The following is a 22,101-nucleotide window of genomic DNA, read 5'->3' as shown; positions in this document are numbered from 1 at the left end:
TCGGTGAAACCGATAACCGCGGAAGTCGGGGCGACTCCTTTTCGGGGAGGCCGCCGACCTGGAGGATACTAAAATAGTGCACCAGCTGCGACGCGGTGTCATGGCTCGATATTAACCCCCTGGCTCGTTCTGTCCTTACACACAGAACGAGTCTGCTATTTTCAGCAATTCGATAATCCCTTGTCGCTGCCGTTCCAGTTCTCGTAACGGGCAAACAGCTGTTACCACGCGGTCTCCAGTTTGTCATTTGCTCTCGTTCTACGTCCCGAAGGGGATGATTTCCAAAGTTGCGAGACATCCTGAGAGCCTAAGATATCCAGAAACGCGTCTAACGAGCACAGATTTTTATGGAGCATACTTCGAGAAATTTCAATAAAAAAAAGATCGAAATATCGTAGCCAGTATACCTTAACTTCGTTTTGTTCGTTTTAGTATTTAGGAAATAATTAAATTCTTTTGCTACTCCAAGGGTTGCAAACATATCATTCTATTGTTATGTAACAAAAGATCTTGTTTGTTTTTCGCATTTTTCAAGCCTTTGGTAATACATTTATATCGGTAAGTTAAACTTTACATACCGTTAATGTTTGAGTAAAATTTAATATTTTAATAAAGTGTATAATTTAGTTCTCCCAAGAATATATAAAATCGTTCGTTTCGTACGAGATTATGTGAATACTTTAGATATTAAATTATTCAATTCGCGACGACCGTTTTCTAGCACGGTAATGCCTTTAAAGAATACTGACAATACTATCCCTTATCTTTGAAACATTTCCTTGAACTTTATTGATTCTTTGTTTGTTCTTGACGAACGAACCCTTCCGAAAATATCACGTGTCCAAGAAGGTTTAATATGGCAATAATGGAACTCGCAGTTACAGGAAGATATTACATATTTCCAAGCAAACGTTTCGCCGACAAATATCGTTCCTATCGCAAATTCCCCGGACAATTTTGACGAGGAAACGGTCGTCGTATCCCGTCACGCGACCTAACGTGTCCGCACGCTCCATTTTATCCATCGCGATCGTAAAAAGCAATAAATAGCTGAAGTGAGTCAACAGCAGGACAGACGAAACGATAGAAAAGAGGACAATAATCTTAGCGATATATCTTGATAGTTCTAAATTGAATGCACGGCTATTAACCTCCTCGATCAGGATGAGACTGGTTCCTGCCGGTAGCAAAAACGAAGCTGCGGTGACAGAACCGGGACAGAGCGACAAGTTACTACCTCATTCTACGATTACCAACAACCTTACTTTATTACGAACTCCTAGATTAGATCTGCCTGAAAAACGCGATAATGGCTGATCTAGAAGGAATTTACGTTTCCCGGATACGAAGATTTGTAAAACTCGTGCAGTCACTTTGTGATCGAGCACTTCCGGTCGCAGTAGAATTAACCGTCGCACAGCGGGCGCGTTAGTGCGTGTAAACCCTCATTTGCTGAATCGTTTCGTAAACTTGGACAGGGTGAATGAAGAGGATACGTCTGCATAATATAGAGCCATCGAAATCATTCTAATAACCTAGGTCTTTCTTGGTATCATTCAAGAATACTTTGAGGAGTGCGTGCGTTTTGTAGAATTGGACCTACAGGGTAAAGTCGATTAAATTCATTTTTACTATGAAAGTGAACAATAATAGAAATTTATTAAATATCTGTTTTAAAAGAGTTTCTGTTTTCCAACAAATAAACAGATTTTTATGCAAAATAAAATCTCCGCATCAATTGCACAAACTAGAAAATAAATAGTAGATCTATTCCTTCTTAGATTTTTTCTCTAGATTAAAAATAATATATTGTAATTTCTAAATTCTTTTAAACTTTCTATGGCTCTAAGTATCAACTACTCAATTTTTATTATAAATGCAGGGAATGAGCAGTCCACGAATAAGTCGAAAATCAATCGAATGCATTTACAAGTTAAAAACCGGTATTAGATCTGCCGGGTTTTCTAAAATGGGGCTGTCTGGAGTCTGGTGCTCCCGAAACGCAGCGAATTCAGCAGCGACTCGTATTCAGTGGTTCGGACAAAAGGTACAAAGTGGAGGCGTGTATCCGCAAACATCCGTTTAGACCGGGCCGCAAGGAAAAGAGAAAAAGCGGAGGGGTTGAAGAGGTAATCGTGTGCAGAAGAAGAGCGTCGTCGGCGTGGTCAGAATTGGTCGTCACCGGAAGAAGCGGAGGAAGATGACGGAGACGAAGAGGCGGTAGAAGAAGAAAATGAAAAAGAGAGCCAAGGAGAAATTAAAAGAGGTCTCCTGGTCTCCTCTGTTTAGGAAGACCCCTTTCACACAGCACAAAGACCGAGCCATATCGAGGAGATCGCGATGCCTGTCAAAATGTCTTTTAGAGCGATGCCGAGCAGGAAACGCGGCTCGTAGAGTGAGAGCCGCAGACAACAATTATCCTCGCCAGGAGAAAGGTCCTAGCAGCTCGAAGAGGTCAACCATGCCGAGCAGGATATCTCTCGCGAGGACGGAATTGTCGTGCTGGAAAGGCCACGCGATGCTTACACCGTTAAAGGCCGATCATTTCGTGGCCGGCGTTACCGTGACCGGCTCCGCCAAGCACTATGGCCGACAACTATGTATGTGGCAAGCGAAGTTTCTCGGGAAACCTGTCGACGACGAACCGACACGAAGGATGCTAATCCACTCTGTGCCTAACGTGACTGCGTTTAACGCTTTGCGAGTCGTGTCACTCATATGTGGCTAATGCAATAATTTGTTCAAATTTGAAAAAATAAAGCACAAGTGTCTTGAGAAGTCAGTCGATGTCTGTAACTTATCAGTCCAATTTTAATTTGATTAAATGAAACACTTCGATTGTAGGTAGTATTGAGGTTACGGTAGTGTTGACTAATCGTTGCCAAACTACTTTCATCATTTTGTCGAAATCTTGTGACGAGATTCAGTGAAAACTATCAAAAGAAAAGAAAAGAAACATAAAATAATCACAGTAGTAACTAGAAAAAAGAAAACTCTGTCCAACCCCATATTTTCTTCTGCTGATTTTCCGACCTATTTCCTTAGGATATATGTACATCGTATACCGATCTCCTTATCGTACCTATTAATAAAACCACATATTTATTTTATCTTGCCCAGATGGAATCTTCTACCGAGCGAACGAGATCATTACCTTATCCTAATCATCATAAAATAATGCACAGAAACGGGAATTTGCACGAAGTTGCTGCATTGCTTTTTCTACCCAGATTCATGTAATCGACACGGCTCTTTTTTGTATCAAATGCAACGTCAATTTATTCCTTGCTTTCATAGTGGTTCTTTATAATGTTACTTTATCCAGTAAGAATTTACTATAAAAATGAGTATTCGCACGAAGGTCCTCTAAGTAAATATTAAATGTTAACGGCGTCTATCTAGTATACGAGCAGGTAACGATTCAAAGTGGCCATCGCAAAGTTCTTATTTTTGTCTTGTATTCGAAAGTTGTCTGACAAGTGTAAAGATAGACGGCGAACTTCTAATTTCCCCCTGGCAGGCTGTCAACGTATAATTTATAAACATCGGCGTGCGTACGACGTTCGCCGGCGCGTACTTGACCCAGAAAGGCGACTTAAGAAAAATCGATGACTGACACGACCGCGACAATGGTTTGACCGATGATCGCCCTTCGATTCATCAAGCTGCACGCTTTTCCGCGTTTGCATTCCACGCCGGCTACAGCTAATTGGGGTTCACGTGCACGAACTGCCTTCGTCTGCGAGCAATTCTATCTATACCTGCAAAAATTTGACTACGAAACTTTGGTAACATGTTTACATTAACTATCTTAACTTTATTTATATTTGTTATATTAATTTTATTATTATCTTTTCCACTGCGAAAAGTGTATACGCACGCTGAAGGAATTTTTTTGATCGATACAACCCATTGATTCTGTTATTAACCCTTTATGTTTAATTTGTGGTTTTTATAATTATATTATGATCTAAGTACAACTGAAATAATCAAAATGTTATCATATATGATATGAAAATAATATAAAGACTAGATAGAAGTATTTAGTTTTTCACGTGGTTCATTGAAGTCTTTGGAAAAATTAACGGGTTTATATTCTAAAGAAATGAATAAGTGAAATTATAAGAAACTATAGCTCCAGCTACGAGAACTTGTTTGTAAAATTTTGCCATGATCGTTGTAGGTGTTTAAACAATACGAATTCTGTTATGCAGTTCGTTTCTGTCGTTGTTTCGGAAGAATCTGACGGAAAGCTAATCGATGGAGATGCGATCTTGCTTCCGAAACAATTGGTCGTAATTCTATTTTCTTGTTACGCATTATGAATGGTTAACGGTGAGTCAATCGCTTAATTCAATCATGGGGAATAGGTCAAGCGGCAACAGATTAGACTGAGCCTAGACGAGCGGACATTGTAGATACACGATCCACCGTATACGTATCATAGATTCTGGATTGTAAGCGTTAATGCAGCTCATCTGGCTTATGAAATGGAAACGGGTAACACAAATCAATACCAGATTTGTAACGTTGGAAAGCAGATGTATATTTCACTGAGACAATTTTTCCATTTTCTTCAAACAAAATTAAAGCATCAGTAATTATATGTATACATATACATATATAACAGCTAGGACTACGTTAGAAGCTATCATAAAAGTGACCTTTTTTGAAATTAAAGCTTGAAATCTTTACTTTTCGATACCATATTCTAATTTTTAATATATTGCATCCTCGGGATTGTAATATTTAAATCTGTGGGCACGTACGCGACACCGAGAAAATGTGAAGTTTAACACCCCCTATGGAGTTACAAAAAGTTTCGTTTCGAGCATACCATTACAATATTGTAAAATTCGGACCTTCGCCTTTAATTTGAAGGCTGGAATAAGGCACTGCAATTTTTCTTGTAAAGTTACAAAACCAATTAAAAGTAAAAATTGATCAAAATAAACACTAATTAAAACAATTGTTAAAAAAATTACAAAACTAATATAATGTAAAGTTACAAAACCTTTGTTAGTAAAAAAAAAAACACGAAGTTACTTTTACGAAATTACCAATAATCCGATTAATCGGAAATAATGCAATTTACTTAAAACATGACAGTATATTCGGTCTCAGATAAACTTTGACTCAGTATTTCAAGTGCATAACCTAAGGATTAAACCAATCTTTACTCTAGAACAATGTGAAAAGAGATCATCGAACAACTACCTAAATGGACCCAAGCACTTCCACATCTGGCAAAATCGTCAGAAAGGTCCGCTTTCTAAAGAACCATTGTCTTTCTGCGTATTCAGGTTGGTGCACGTGAATCGCGAATGGAACAAGGTCTCTAGCCTTGAAGACAGGATAGAGGTTTGACAAAAGAAGCAAACATTTCGAAGCGCCATGAAGAACGCGTACCAATAATACGACTATCCTATTAATCGGTCGAGGAGAAACGATCAGAAGCACGTGGCTCCGTGCACACCGAGTGTGAAACGCTGCGCTAATCATTCTCGGGCACGCCACGACCATAGCACAGCCGCAAGCCTTATTGTTAGCCTCGAGAGTAGGCATAAATCTCGGCAGCGTACGGCTGCGAGTTCCTCAAGTTTCGAGCATCGATTCCGTGTCTATTCGTACACGAAGTGTAACGTGTTACACGCGACCAGCCAGATTAATTTCCATCCGCCAAGTACATAATCACGATTCTCAAGAACTGGGCGACATTTCCTTATAATCTTTCGAAATACAACGAATGCCAAAATTTAATCGAAAAATATTTCCGAATGATTGCTCTCAGATTAGACGCAATTAAGTATATTTTGCGTTTATTCTATAGCATCGAAGATATAATTTACTTCTTCTTTTAACGACGGATAATTAACTTTATATTTGTGTTAACTTCTTTCACCTTAGGACGTTAAATTTTTGTATTTTTTCATTTTATTTATTTTTTAGTAACCCTTTTCACAGAATCGACAATAGAATACACATATCTGCAGTCACTGTTATAAAATTTAAGATACGTCTTCATAAACTGATTACCTAATTTACTGATTCTGTTACCTATCAAATCAGGCGAGTTTCTGAGTTTAATGGTTTATCCGTATATATGAATCGATTAAATTAAAATATAAAATTTAGTTATTTTATTTCGGTCATCTCGCAGTAACTGACTGAATTACCCTAACGTTAGCAAAGTTTTGAAAACTTGGATAAATGAATTGTGCGGAAATTGGAAGAAAAATACGTCGTCGAGAAGCTTCGAGTACTCGAGGGTGGAAATCGCGAAGATTGCGCAACGGAGACACTGCAATCTGCACCGTGCGTCGTTTCCACCGATGCTCGATGCGCTCGAGACCGAATGCAACGATCATCGCTATAAATACGTCCGCGAAACCCAACACGACGGCTCTATCGTTAATTAAAATCGGATCGCGTCTCGATTTCCTCGGCAACGGATCTCAGCACAAGACGAAACTCCTCCTTTCAACTGAAAAAGAATCCGAGACGGTTTGCTTTGGTTCGGTTCGCTGTCTCCTCGCCCCGTCTCGATCTCTTTTGATTTTAGCGGTGCGAGGAAAATGAGGGGCGAAAGGGGGACATTGAAATGATCCGCGGTGCTTTTAACTGAGTCACCGCGCGAGAGAGCACGTACTAGAAAACATTTTCGAAAGAAGCCTCGGCGGAGAGCATTTATTTCGAACGATACTTGTCTATTTGCGGCGAGCCGTCCCTGAGCAGGGATTGCGTCACCGCCGACATGAGTCCTCGGACCTCGTAATGGTCCATATTCGCCTCCCACGGGTAAACCGACGATCTGTGATCGACTGAGAGGCACCTGCCTCCATCACGAATGCGTAAACATCGCTCCTTAAATTCGGAACTCGCAAATGCCGGGCAAAGATCGTAAAACTGCAGACTGATTCATGAAATCATCGATGGTTGTGACAACTGTCTTGACATTTTGGAAAACTTATTGTTCTATATAACGTGTCTTGATTCCGTAGGCATACTGATATCTTTCTTCCGAAACTTCGCCGTACGCTCTATGGTTACCATGACTGTTTCAACCGTTCTCTAGTTACTGCAAATCGCTATGGATTCTTTCTTAATTATGTTCACATTTCCTACTCATCTTTCAGACACTCGTACATTATTTCGAGTATGTACTGTTCACCATTTTTCGCTTTCGTATTAATGTTTCTCTTCTATTCTTATTTCAACTATAGTATTATCTTTATATGATAGAACTCTGATAATATTTCATTTGTTATATTTCTTATAAATATTATACTAGTTCTTAGTTTTTCTTCTTACGAATTGTATCCTATCATATGTATATTAAAATAAATATATCAAAATCTCTTTTCCCTTTTTAATCCGTTACTTTATAAACAGGGAATTTTAGTGCGAATAAAATTCCTCTTCTTATTATACAACTGCTCAAGAAAGTATCGTCTTTGCTTATCATCGTCTTCTTTCATTTCATCCACAGAAAACGGGCAATGGAATTCGAACTTTTCAAGTTAAAATTATCCTTTTAGTTTTACGCTATTGCCATTTTTTAAAATTATATCATATTTTTTGATTCTTCTCTTTTGCTTATTATGTCACAAAATGAGCGACTTCTCTCAGGAAGCATTGATACCCCGATTTGCAACTGCCGTCATTCTGTTGTGAATTACAATAATTTTGCGAGAATTGGCAAGGTATGACAGTAGAGTATGAAATATACTTCGTAAGAACTGCGGTATTCTTAATATCCATTGATCAAACACCGAATGCCAGAGGTCACATGAAAATGGGCTATCCAAGATACAGCTTTACAGAGGGTATCTCCGAGAAATGTGATTATTTTGCATAGATAAAATTACTGTTCCCCGATTATGTTCTCCTTGCAGATGCAGTGACGCTCATTTTACAAAACCTATATCGCGGGATTTCCTTCGCCGAATGGTTGCAGAGATCTACAGTGATCCGAAATGCGCGCAGATATTCGCGCGCCGTAACACGAGACCGGCTCGAATTTCACCTGGATTAGATTCGATTCGAACAGCGGCAGCAGGAGAGCTCTATTTCTGATCTTGCGTTCCTGTTTAAAACGAGAACTCGAACTAGACGCCGCGCGAATAATTTATAAGTTTTACACAACCGAGACCTTGACAGACAAGTTTCTTCACGCTGATCGTGCATCGCTTACGGACAAGTCTTCCGCGAGTTTATCTGCTGCAAAATCGAAAATATCAAACTCTTTTCAACGCCGAGAAGCACCTCGAATAACCACTGACGCAACCGTTTTGTAACCCTCGTAAAAAGTTTGCGGTCCGCCGGCTCGTCCAAACAAATATCCGCACATAAACTGTAAGATTCTGTATTTTCTCGTTTCTAATTTTCTTCGATCACAATTTTGAATCGGACGAATTAACGAACCTAAGAAGAAAACTGCCAAGTATCCAGACATATTGTTGTCGATTTTTTTACTAACAATTTCTGCAATATTCAAATGAAGAAATTTATACGACAGTACGCTCGATGATTATTTATTCACTTATTTCAATATTTTAACAGATCAAATACTTTGCGTTGTTAGAACAAAGTCGAAGCTATCGCACAGATAAATAAGAGGAGGTGAACAAATGGTACAAATGTAACTCACTACAATAAAGGACAATAGATACGGAAATGCCCGAAAAACATAATGATTGTAATAAAAATATTATGAGCCACGTAACGCACGTAAAACTGCGTTTTGAAATGTGTAAAGAGAGGGATAGGAAAAGTCAAGAGAATCACTAAAACGATTAGTCGTTGCCAAAAGTTAATTGATATAGTCGTTTATTAACAGTTTATGAATCGAGTGAAAAAGAAGAGACCACAATAATTTTATATTATTGATCTATATTTAACTGTAAAAGGTTAACAATCGTAAATGATAATGAATACTCCTGGGTACTGACTTCCAGCAAAAGAAATGGTCGACCGTTTGCGCTCAATTGCAATTGTAAACCGTTCCAGCATGCACTTGTCATTATCCGCATTCGTTTGGAGTCTGGAGCGAAGCCAGATCGATACGAAAGATCAATCGATCACTGAATTCGCGTGCCAACCTACCGTAGCTTGATCACTGTTTTATGATCCGCTGGATAGAAGTCCCGGTCCACGAACATTGTCGATCCGTTGTGAACAAGATCCAGCGATCGAGGAAGATCGATGATCGATTCGAGTCGGATAGACGTGTGCCACTGTTGCTTTCAACGTGACGGAAAAATTACTGCGTAAAACGAGGCGGGATCAACGCGGGCATCCTCATCCTCACCTTTTCCGCGCGTCGACGATTGCAATTTAGTGCAGGATGCATAGTGGGGATACTTGGAGTCACTGTCAAGGATGCAATCGTTGACGCAACAGGCGAGCATACCTGCTATGCGCAGCTGTTGTCGATGGACTTTCGTACCGATGCAATGCAGTCCAACGATTACGTCAAATTACGGTTTATAACTGAATTGTTCACCAAATATCGTATCACTGCTATCAATCCTCATTGGTCTCTCTAAGATTCATTGGTCTACTGATATCAATCATTCTTGATTTACGTTTTCAAGTACTGGCTCCGATCTTTATAAATACTACTTTATAGTTACTAGATTATTTATTTTATCAGTTGCCCTTACATTTTCAATTTATGAAAATTATCATGGAAAGGAATACATTTTTATCGAGCCCCTACTTTTTAATATCAATGAAAACAATTTTAATTTTGCATAAAAATCTGTCTAGTTATAATTTTCCTAAAATGTGTCTTTTATGTAAACGTCGTGATGGTAATATATTTAACCAGATTGAGTATTTCCTAACTTTATATAATTGTGTTGATCTATAGAAGTAATTACCCGTTGCAAATGTCGTTACTTAGTTATCTAAAAACAGATGATTTTTCTGAAATTAAATCGTTAGTTAGATTCATATATTACGTAGATCTTTAGAATTAGATATAGAAAAAAAAACAAACGAAAGTAAAAAAATTTTTCGAATTTGTTTTCTTTTTTATTAAATTTTACAAAATATTTCGCAAAATATTTAGAACGATGAAATATTTTACAGAATATTTCTTAATTGCCCGCGGTTGGAGGAATAAACGAATTTCCTCGTATAAGAATTGTTTTCGCAGGGAAATAATTCCCAAGACACATTTCGAAGGTATGTAATTCTACGGTACTACCATGTACTTTTCCGTGTTTTAAATTACAGGAATGAGCTCAATTATGACGACTCGGTGTTGATAACCGGTGAACATGCCGAGCTCATGAAAATCACGCTCCGGACGAGATTGATCTGCAGACCGAAGCTAATCCACTAGGGAATCTCTGATTCGAGGAATCATCCTGGCGGATGACGCGATGCATCCGACGAGATTACAGGAAGAAGCGTGTCCTTTGTCGGCGCAACAAGTCGCGTTAAACGGCACTTCATTATGCAACCTATCGTTCCAGCCGATGTATGACGGGCGTCGAACATTTGCATAATGATCGAGCCTGCCTCGCGATACGATAAACTGCTCCACGATCCAATGAGTGATTAGTTTCGGTGCTGTGCAATTGCACCGAGCAATTTTCTATTAGCGGCCGAGCCATTAGCCCGTCTCGCGGTTAGAACATGCAATTTGCAAGTCCGCTACCGAATTGGAGTTTTCGTTGCTCAATTGTAATCTCGTCTTCTATGTAATTTTTAATTCTACAGAATGGCGCTTGGGTTCATTTTCAATTGTGACTTCGTTAATAAATATATATATATATATATATATTTGTAAATATTAATTAGATACATTGAAATCGTATCTGTTTAATTTTGGGTAAACTGAAGTTCTAAAATTGTATAATATTGATATTTCTTAGCTTCATTAAAAATCATTTTCCTTGAAGCTCCATTAAAATTTGGAAGTTCAAACTTAAGGAGCATCTTATAAGTTGAAATCATTATTTCTGTGCAGTTGTAAACGTTCTGCCAGCAGTGCAAAGGCATTAGATCGATCGATACTTTCGATCGAGGAGAAGCCCTCCGTAATTGCGAAATTTCTCGTAAATTCCTGTGACACGAATTCGCCTCTGCCAAAAACGAGCCGAAAATCGGTCGACACTGTCATGAGCAACGCTCGTAAAATATATTGCAGAAGAAATTTATCTGGCAATTCCCCTGGCTAGATAACCAAACTAAGAATTCTTGGCAGATAGAGAAAAGTCTGATATTTATCCCTCCGGATGGGAGATGGGGCGAGCGAACTTGTTCCTGGATAATCCCGAAGTTTTTGAATCCCCAAGCCATTAAATGTAGAACGGAACGCAACTCTATAATTAGTTGTTCCGAGGGATGGTCGGACTACGATATCATCCACGTTCGAACAGACCACCTATTAAAATAACACGACTGCTGGGTATTCGGCGCTGGCATGCAAAAACCGAGGCACATGGCACGCATTCGTTCGGTTTATCCGGCGAGAGGCACAACATATTTCAGCATGATTTCGAATTTTTTTCAAAACCAAATATATTTATAATAAACCACAATCTTTCAGCTTCTATTTGAACTCTCGCATTTCATTCTCACAAAAACATATTTTAACATTGTGTAAAAGTAATTCCCGAAAATCGAACTATTTTACTTCGAATTACCAATCGGGATTTGTAGATTATTTGACATAATTTCAAATGTTTAATTTAAAGTTAAATAAATCATAAAGTGTGAACTTCCAACTCTAATTTGAATTACCAAACGTTTAAAAAACCCTTCTAGAAATTATTTTAAGATCGATATTCAATATCCCCTAAAGACTTACAATTTAATAGCGATAATAATTCCAAATTCGCAAATATCTTCAACTATCTCTTTCTAAAACGAAATATTGAATTTTCTAAAAGTCTGCTTGCAGATGCGGTTTTCATCGAACAAAATATCTAGCGCCGAGGCGCTTCAAAATGGCGGACAAAGTCCTCAAAGCACCAGGTGTGAACTTTCGTCTCACCATAGTTTGTTTTTCGTTTACCCCCTAGCAAGAACCAGCACCAAAAAAGAAGTTCTCGAAGGGGAGAAGTGGGGAGCTGGTGCTGTGCGTACTGACGAAGCCTCTATAAATAGCGGGTACGTCGCTGAAATACATGAAACGAACACGCGTGTGCAGGCACGCGTAAACGAGGAAAAAAGAAATCGACAGAAACGCGACCTTAATTTACACGTGGAGCCGAGGGGGGAAGGGGGGGGGGGGGGGTCGAAGCAACGATTTTCATTATCTTGGGATAATAAATACGTCGACGGGCGCGCAAATGTTTCGCGTGCCGCGGATCTTTTTCTCAGCCGTTCCCTAGGCTTGTAATCGCGCGAAACGTTTCCTGCAATTCGCCTAAACAACCCAGAACGTTTTCGCACGACTCCCCCTCGGCGTGGCATTTCAGAGATGCTTGTTGTTACTTGTCACAGAATGCTTGCGCATTCGTATTTCCCCTCCGAGTCGAGCAAGCGTTCACGAGCGAAATTTTCTTCTACCGTTGAACCTTATTTTAATCTTGCAGTATCAGAATAGAGAAATTTTTCTCATATTTAGCACTGTTCTTTAAAATGTGTAAAAAGTTTTAGAGAGACCCGTTGAATAGTTTCTTCAGAAAAAGTTCCAAAAGTTCAACTTACTTTCAGCAGTGTACAAAAGCTCCTTCAATACTGCTTTTATATCTATTTCTAACTCTGCACGGAAAGGATGCTAACAACAATTTCAGTTTCAAAATTGAGTTTCTCGAGAAATAAAGACGATAGAGAAAAACAGTGGCTAAATACGAGTTCAACGAATCGAACTCCCCAAGAATCGGTAATCGAGCCCAGCTCCACAAAACGAGCGCAGTGTTTACACCTGTCGGCTGACGCACCGTTATGCTAATTGTCGTTCGACTCCCTGCTATGCCCTCTATCTATAATTCCATCTCTAAGACACGTGCGTATGCAGGCAATTGTTAATATCTATTTTAAACGATTGATTATTTCCTTTCCGCATTCATTTCATTTTTGTTACGTGATAGAAAGAAAAACGAGCATATAGATTACGTAATACGGAATTTACAAGATTAAACTTTTGGATGGCGATAAATAAATAGGTATCGCAGGTCACATTACCGTTTTAGTTAATTACGATTCGATTGGTGATAACTTCGATACAATCGAGAAAGATCTCCAACTTAGATCAACTTCCGTTGCCTACTCGAAACTATTTTTATCCTCTTCGCTGTACGTAGTAATTGAGGTACCACTTGTGGCTGCCTCAACACATCATTGTTGAGTTATTTCTTGTCATCACATTAATTTTATTGTTATTTCTGTACTTTTTTGCTTACTATCTATATTTCTGGTACAATTTTATTATTATATACCAATTATTTTATAATTATTTTATTTACTATGTTGTTCACATTTACGTCTGTATTACTCTATTCTTTTGGTGTTTTTTTGTTATTACATTTAAATTATTTTAAAGTAACCTCGAAATCGAATGTGAATTTTCAAGTAAAAAGGATCAACGAGATAGTCTTCCGAAAATTAGCGGTCCAACAGCTCCAAAATGTCGGTCAAAGACAAACAAAATTCAAATCAAGATAGCACAGCATCGATCCAGTGTCCCAAAATCCATCTCAATTACAATCATATTATCAATTATAATGATCGAGTCTCGGCATCGAGAAAAACGACCAGAGAATAAGTAAGAAGAAACAGGCGCTTCTTTGTTTTGCAGCGTTAAAATATCAGCTCAATTATACGATACCCGTTGATTCTCCTTCGCTTGCGTTCGTGACGCATTTTCGTATTGTCGATTTTCTACAATGCGTAATATTTCCATGCAACGCGCAATATTTCTATACTACACCTGACCGAACAAATGAAAAAAAAACCATTCTAGAACTTGCATGAAGCAAAACATTGCGTCCTTGCTTGTTCATAATATACGAGATACACATTGGGTCAAAACAGGCTACGACACTTCCTAATTTTGTTCACCGTTTGTCCTTGCCAAATTGTAGCAAAGCATGTTCAAGTGTACTACAGAAAGTATTGTCTCAACTTACTGATATGAAAACAGATAAATAAGCTGAAAAGCAGTGAACAATCTTCGGTCATATTTACTTAGATAATGAATTCGAGTTTGCTGATTGTATAACGTAGAATATATTCAAATAAGTACTCCGAAAAATGAAGTTTTTATTGCCGATACTTTGAATAATATTGTGAAACATATTACTTCTGTAAAATATAACAGAGATTAGCAAAATATCCTGAAGATAGGCATAAGAAAGAAGATGTGAAATCGAATAATTTAATTAGTGAAATATTGGTCGCGAACACAAGGCGAAGGGTAATCGTAGCGGGTAGGTGCGCGCGCGTAAAAAGGTTAGGTGCGTTTCGGCAGCTGCCGGTATAGCAACGTACCTGGTGGTGCTCTTGAAGAAGTTGTTGCTCTCGCGGTTCATCAACTCGCTACGGAACCGTGACATCTCGTCCTCCATCTTTCTCATCTCGGCGTCGAACCGTTCCCGTATGTTCGAAAACTCGGTGTCGATCACGCTGAAGTCACCGATCTTGATGGGAATATTACGCTTGATACCACTGTCAGCCATGATTCCTTCTTCTCGGACCGCACTTATGTTCTCTTTCACCAAAGCCACTAAAGAGATACGATAATTAAGCACTACTTGCTCTCTTTTTCTCTCCTAGTCTCGCGAACGATCGCTTCTTATGGATAGCGAAAATCAGATAAGCCACGTACAACCGTACTGCGCGCTGCCTCGCCTAAGAATGAGCGCGGCTCACAGACTGCCTCTTAAATAGTCCCGACGCAATCGTCGCGCTGCTCGTGGGAGTTCGGCAAAGCTCGGTTAAACTCGGCAATTATCGGATCCATGCACGCGGTCTAAACCGGCCTCCGGCGAACGACGAGAATCCCCGAAAACCTGGCCAAAACCAGAGTTGCTCGTTTTAATCGATTACAATTTATTAATTCCACTCATTGACCATTGCTTGCGATTTAAAATAGTTCATAAACGACAGTAATCAAGCTAATTGATTCAATCAACGATGCCAGGTAATTACCGATCATAAACAACAATCATTAACTGTCGAACGTACAATCAAACGTTAAATCTCCTTCAATTCATGTGATAAATAGTTCCCATTAAATTAAGAAATTTTTATTTTCAGAACACTTATCGCTGTAATTGTAGCAATGGAGCAATAAAAATATAGTGTAACAAATGTTTATTTATAACAGGGTTGTAACACATTGCAGCATGTATAATGAATCACATATTTTTTACTGTACAATGACTCATAGACATTTTTTTAATACATAATGACGTATTTCACAAGCTGTCCCATTTCAAACATTAAATTTAAGCTGAGTGCATTGCAAAAGAATTGCAGAATTTTATTTGGGTAGATTGGAAACTATTTTCCTGATGTAGATGTTAAAAATTTATCAAGGTTCTTAACGGAATGAAAATAATTATTTTATAAGGCGAATCTTGAAAAATTGATTACTTTGGAAGAAAGCATCTGGAGTAACATCTGTGGAGACCTTAATAAAACTTAACGAAGACCTCTGTCGGCAACTGGGTCACCGCGGTAATCGAGATCCTGCTGTTTCTTTGTCGACTTCAGAAAACCCTTGATGTACCGTATAATCTAATTTGCCACTTGATATCGTGAAAATCGGATTGTTCATGATTAGGTCTTGTTAGCGAGAATAGGGTGAAAAATGGAGTCTTAGACAATCTTCCGTAGTTTGATCATCGATAATTGAACCATAAATCTTTATATAAGTTGAATTTCTTTTCTTGGCTTAAACTTCATTCCCGAATAGAAGATTTCTCGTATAGAAGAATTATCAGAGAGAAGATACTCCTAAAAGTACTATTAAATATCATTAATTTGTAAGAAGACTCGTAAAATAAGCTGAACCATGTTCGTCAATAAATTTTCCAAAATTTTCAGTACTCTTTGATCGGAGAAAGTGAAATTTTTGCATTACTTACATATGTCGATATACATCTTCATGGGAGACAATCAATAAGGAAATGATCGCGTGGTCGTATTAGTCATCGTTTCCCGCGTAAAACACAATGCTTCCTCTTCGCTGAGAAATCGTAACCCTCCAACGCCTACGAATTCTTCTCATTAGATCACTTATTTATCTAGGAGGCTTGCAAGATTACGTACACTTCCGAACAATTTCCTGGAGTGTCTGACTAATTGTTTAACTTCAGATTTTACGCGTATTACCTAAAACAAAAAATGATCATTCTAGAATGCGGATTTTATGCATTTACATAATAATTGGAAAAATACAATTTAAAACAGTAATAAGATTAAAATAATTAAAATATGTCAATATATTAAAGCGATTGAACAAAAAATAAACATGCTATTTAGTTTTTCCTTGATCCAATTGATGCTAATAATTTCTATTTTACATAAAACTCGCAATCTAGCAATTACACTTTGTACCATTTTAGATCGTGAAAATCCCAATGAAATTCCAATTAAGCGAATCTGTCATGATAAAAGTTAAGTAGTCGAGGATTGCAGATGTTGGATGAAAGAAAATTTACAATATTTCTAAATGAAAATCTCAAAAGATTGCATAGACAAATTGCGTGTGGAAAATCGATTTCATCGTTCTCGAAGAGGCATCAGGTGTTCTAATTCGGCCATTCGTTCGAAGAAACTCGAAGGCCGCGCGTTATGCCGAAGCGTCGGGGCGCGTAACTTTTTTTTCGCCGCATTAAATCAAGCTGCAAATGATGCCGGCGCTATTTTCGACGATTGCAGCGTCACCGCGCGCCGAACTGAATGAAGCGCCGCGTCACGACGCCTCCTTATTGTTCATAAATAGTCCTGGTGCGCGGCGTCGTCCGCGATCGCTATTTCCGGTGAATCAAACCGCATGGAATGCATCCTCGAGAGAACAGAGTTGCGTCGAGCTTACGATTGAGGGTGGCGGATGCCAGCAGGGGCTGAATCAACCTTCTCATCACCAATGGATGAATAATAGCGTCCTATATATCGCTGTTTCCCTTATTTCCTTGCAAATATAGATCGCCGACACGTAAGTCCGAAAATTCTCGATGAGCATACGTTTCTCGTGCATTCATAGTTTAAAATTGCTAGCGGAGAGTTTACACTAGAGTTTAGAGGATAACTTTGATGTTGGATATACGATTTTGGTTAGTGCCTCCTACAGAGGTCTGTTGGAGAGAAGCCATCAATTTTATGAAGATCAAATGCAGATGGACAAGAACTTGATTTTGGCTAAGAAGGAACCAAGTTGATCCTTACCAACAGGTCCAGTCGAGTGCTCAGTATTTCTGGGGTTAACGAGAGTTTCAAGGAGCATGAGCTGTCCTCGATCAATAAAGATGTGACTGAAACAACAGCCGACACAGATTTCGCTCTAGTTTTGCTACTTAACATGCGGTGTACGCTTTCATACCGCAAGCCGAAAATGGAAATAGGACACGCACGCTGCGTTTCATAGCTATAAAACTGTTGTCAATTCCTTGTGCTCGAGAATATTTCTTACGCCTGTTATATGCAAGTGAATGAGTAAAACTACCTCTAACACCTTATTAAATAGAAACGAAATAGAGAAGATCGACGCTAAATTCGGTGATTTAGTAATATGTAGGTCCTCCTCTGTTTTCTCTACCTACGCCTTTAAAAGGCGATAAGAAAGTTCGATTTCTTCAAACCTCCAAGGAAAACGTTCGTAACGATTCCTAGGCTGATGACCCTAGCAGCATACGAAAAAATCATCCAGATCGAAGAGTTTTTCAAATATTTGCCACGGAATCTTTTGGGCAAAATTCACAGTTAAACTAATATGAGTCGCGAACGATGGGGCCGGAGATCGAGATTGTCGATAAAGTGTGTCAATGTCAAACTGCTCCAAGTGTCTCTAGACAGTGTCTTGAACTCTGGCCGAGAACGGACTCGTTCCTGGCCCCGTGTGTTTCTGAAACGAGCACGGAATCTTTAAGTCTCTGCTCTCAACTCTGCGTGGGAGAACCTCGGTAACATGACGTCACCTATGTGGGGGTTTTAGTGATCGATAAAACGCGTCACAATGGTCCCTAATATGGATCGGACTCACGTTCATTACGTAGCAAGCTTTCTGTGCCTGTTACACATGTTTCTTCTTTTCCGACCACGTTCCTTTTTGAGAGATCTTGGTGGCCACGCAAAATGCACTTAGAAGGCAAACCGGTTGCTAAATGGTTTTGGATCAGGTAATTCTCTTCGGGATCTGTTTGCGATGATCGATAATCACGTGCTTCTGGGAAACAAATATTTCCCAAATGTCCTCTACAAATTAAGAAGCTCTCTTCATACAAACCTTGCAATCTCTCTCTCTTTAATCGTTTATCAACCCGAAATCCATCTTTCAGCGACACAAGTACTTTACTTTTGATGTTATTTGAAACCCGTTTTGTGGAAAACTAGTGCAGATTATACTTCTAGCACTTCGTCACGGACATATATGAACATAAGTATATGATTTTAACATACTATGTGTACGCATGTGATCTGTCAATATTTTATATGCATACAAAATCCAGTCGGAAATAAAATTTATAACTAGACTGAACTTCTGTGCAAAATTCGTACAGTTTGCTTCAATTTCAAACATCAAATTAATCAAATAAAAAATAAAAATTATTTTTGTGTTTTATTTTGAAAAGTTAAAGTTAAAATTTTATATTTTTGCAATACGAGCATTAAAATAGATTCAGTCGACGACTGTTAGAATGTGAGTGAAAGCTGTCAGTAGCATCTGTTTTGAGCCACCCTGTAGTATACCTTCTGGTGCATCGAAAGCGATGCAACAGTTACGTGGTCGTATGCGATGTGCAAGGAGAAGACGGAAGCAAGATCGTTCGCCGAGCAATTATAATCGGTATACAGGGCACGCAGAAGAAAACAATTAAAGTTGAGACTGTTGAAAAGATAGTAGCTCTCCTCGGTACACGCCATCGACTATTAATAGCCGACGAAGTCTGAGAGTGGTATAGTGGCCGAGGCCAGATCCGACTGAAAGAATTCTTTCAGCATTCGACCCTTTCGACTGTCATTCCTGAACGATTCAATGTCGAGGGTACGGTCCGATGTAGCACGATTTCGTGACCTCTCGCGCTGCGCCAACTTCCTTCAACCGCATGCATCCGGAGAACAATAAAATCGTATCATCTCCTCCTTCGATGGCTCTACGATTAAAGTCTGCTAAGGCAGCGATTGATTCTAAAGGGTATTCTGAATTAGGCCGACGATTTTTCTTTCGATTTTTCCAGCCAATTTCCTGATCCTTATCGGGCTCCTAAACATTGGTAATTGAAGAGGGATTGACACAATTTTTGTATCTGGCAACTGAACCAGAATAGAACTCTGGCTCTATTGCAAATAGAAAAAATTGCAGAGAACAATCTTATATAGGACGTCATGTTCTACCATAGGACAGTTATAAAAATGCAATGGTGCAACTGCTAAGCGCACTCGCACTTTCTCTGGCTGAAAAATACGTTGTTATTGAACTCATGGCTCTTGCGAGTACTTCAGAAAATTTCGATTATGCATGAAGATCCACAGTCTGTTAACTAGTTCTGCGTCTCCATTAGAATGAAATTGATCAATTGAACGAATTATTCATGAATTACAAAAATGTATGTACGAAAGTGTTAATTTTCTGGCCAAGATTTTTATTATCATTGTCAGTGTGCGTCGGCAGTGTAGACGTTGAAGTAATAAAAGAAGATTTCATTCAATGTTTCGCTACCAAGCAGACAATGAGCACTTAATAGTCACTTGTACTTGGCTTACTTAGAACGATTGAATGAGGAGCACGAGTCGTTGTCGTCTCACGACGACTTCGCATCGGTATCGCTGACATGAGTGCAAATGGGGCTTGAGGTTAACGCGCCGTGATGTCATTGTCTGATATCATAATGTCCACTTTCTATAATATGTACTTTGGCACTCAACTTCAACCCAAAATACTGGCCTTGGGTTCCCAGTTATGTAATCATCTTGCACGGATCTTGCGTTATTAAAAATACTGAAGATAAATTCGAATATGATTTCTTTAGACATTTTGGTACCATTAGCTTTACAGTAATACTAAGTACACCATGAAAACGTTAGACAAACAATGCATTATAAGAGATGTTACATCAAGTTTTATGAATCGTTGTAATAGCCAATCTCTAAACCTATGGAAAATTTTGTGGCTATGAAAAATTGTCGAATGGTTTCAGCAAAACAAGATGTAATCACAATGTTCAGTTATGTCGTTCGTTGTTTTCAAGTCGGTAAACAGAGGAACCAGGCAGTCCGTTATGCCTGGTACCAGTTGGTTATCGTCCTTTATCGTCGTTGCGCGTGAAAAAATGCCGTTACACGCATGTTTAATGTAGCAGTGGCCAATGTCACTGCCACGAATAAACCGAGAATACGTAACAAGACGACAAGCGTCCGTGGTAAATTGAACTGATTGTGCAAGTGCCATTCTTTCATGGCCCGCTTTGTTTAATATACACCGCGACGCAGGTACCTGACATCGAATGTCTACCTGCCAACAAGGAAACTGTTAGCTTATAAATAATCCGCGAATGGTTACAAACATCCAAATAGGGGGAAAATGTCCGCCACTTACTGGAAAACTGGAAAACTGTATCTGATCAAAATGACGGTGGATTTGATTTTATTAAAAATATACTAGAATTTACTAAAAACACAATTAAATAGAATTTCAACTAGTAACTAGCATATCATGCGATGATATTTTAGATTAATTCTATTGAATAGCAATCAATGAAACTACAAATTTGAATCGCTCGATACCCAAGTCTGAGATGATGTAAATTATAAAGAATCTTTTTTTAATTAAAATCTTAAAGGATTTGAAGAATAGGCGGTGTTACATGTAGTTGTGTGTAACGTGCCTTATATTGAATCAAGGAAGAATTCCATTTGAATTGCCATCACTTGTCGCGCTGCTTGATTGCTCTTAAGTCCCCCTTGCGTTTACCGTCGGTACTAAATTAACATCTTGGCGAAGGCGAAGTTTGTCAACGATCATGAAGGGACGCGTGGAACCTGCTCCAGACGGACAACAGAGGAATGCCGACGAAAGTCAAGTGAACACGAAAAAACCATTCGACAAAAGGAAGTACAGAACGCAGAAATACAGTAACAAATACAAAAGTATGTCCACAGCTATCTAAGCAGCATGCGTATAGGTTAGATCGTATGATCGAATGTTTAGGATCATTGTACTGTGCTTGATTGCTACTATATTTTGACAGTTAATCAATGGGAGGAGCGCAGAAAGAAAGCAATTTTACGGAATTATTACAAAGAGCTTGACAAGAGCCAACATCAGGATCCAAAAATTTCATTGAAAACTAGTGATCATAATGAAAATAATCAACAGTATGTATTTCCCTGTTTTACTTCTTGTTATAAATAATTATAAAACTAATGTAATTGTATTTACTGTTCATAGGCCGAAGAAAGTAAGTGTATTTCATAAAGCCAAGCAAGAATTTCTGCGTAAGAAAGATGAGAAGAGGAAAAAGATAGAGGAGATTAAACGAATAAAGGCAGAAAGAGACGAAGCTCTCAACAAGTACAAGCAAAAGCGAACACAAACTTATAAGAAACTTTCCAAAAAAACCAAAAAAGGACAACCTGTAATGAAAGATAGGTTAGAAATATTGTTGGACAAAATACAGCACCAGGTGTCCAACTAACACTTTCTGAAGCCTTGACACAGATGTATTCATTATGAAGACTCCTCAACTGACTCTTTTCTTATGTAAATATGTAACGACATGAATAATCAATAAAAGAGTATTGTTTTATAAAAACAGATTATATTACAGTCCCATAATTCCCATAATATCGTGGAACCTGTATGTCTAAACTACAAACTCAAAATTATTTGGCTTGATAATTTTGCATTGATTACCGACACATTGCCGGTAACACTGCGACCACCAATTATAGTGATTACAATTTAATGGTTAAATG

General features: G+C 38.6%; 2 protein-coding genes across 5 annotated transcripts in view; one reads left to right on the top strand and one right to left on the bottom strand.

The window, feature by feature from the left end:
• LOC144478186 (heat shock protein beta-1) overlaps positions 1–14,833 on the bottom strand; it is a 36,356-nt gene extending 21,523 nt beyond the window's left edge. For 3 of the 4 annotated variants that reach the window (XM_078195928.1, XM_078195935.1, XM_078195950.1), the window contains exon 1: positions 14,452–14,833. In XM_078195928.1, coding sequence (XP_078052054.1) covers positions 14,452–14,639 — 188 coding nt within the window. In that variant the 5' untranslated portion in view covers positions 14,640–14,833. The remainder of the gene's footprint in view (positions 1–14,451) is intronic. The other variant, XM_078195944.1, reaches the window with a different exon arrangement.
• Positions 14,834–21,110: 6,277 nt separating this feature from the next.
• LOC144478216 (uncharacterized) lies at positions 21,111–21,924 on the top strand. Its single transcript, XM_078195963.1, has 3 exons — positions 21,111–21,273; positions 21,375–21,501; positions 21,575–21,924. The coding sequence occupies exons 1-3, from the start codon at positions 21,147–21,149 to the stop codon at positions 21,819–21,821; spliced, it is 501 nt and encodes a 166-aa protein (XP_078052089.1). The 5' UTR covers positions 21,111–21,146; the 3' UTR covers positions 21,822–21,924.
• The last annotated feature ends 177 nt before the right edge of the window (positions 21,925–22,101 follow it).

The sequence above is a fragment of the Augochlora pura genome, chromosome 2 (genome assembly GCF_028453695.1).
Source record: "Augochlora pura isolate Apur16 chromosome 2, APUR_v2.2.1, whole genome shotgun sequence".
NCBI lineage: Eukaryota > Metazoa > Arthropoda > Insecta > Hymenoptera > Halictidae > Augochlora > Augochlora pura.
The sequence above is the reverse complement of the archived record's forward strand: the minus strand, read 5'-3'. Positions and strand labels throughout refer to the sequence as shown.

Excerpts from the sequence above, each read along its gene's own strand:
- LOC144478216 (XM_078195963.1), top strand. The coding sequence starts at position 21,147 with ATGAAGGGACGCGTGGAACCTGCTCCAGACGGACAACAGAGGAATGCC. Across the intron at positions 21,274-21,374 it reads ATACAGTAACAAATACAAAA|TTAATCAATGGGAGGAGCGC; the intron begins GTATGTCCACAG and ends ATATTTTGACAG. Across the intron at positions 21,502-21,574 it reads CATAATGAAAATAATCAACA|GCCGAAGAAAGTAAGTGTAT; the intron begins GTATGTATTTCC and ends TACTGTTCATAG.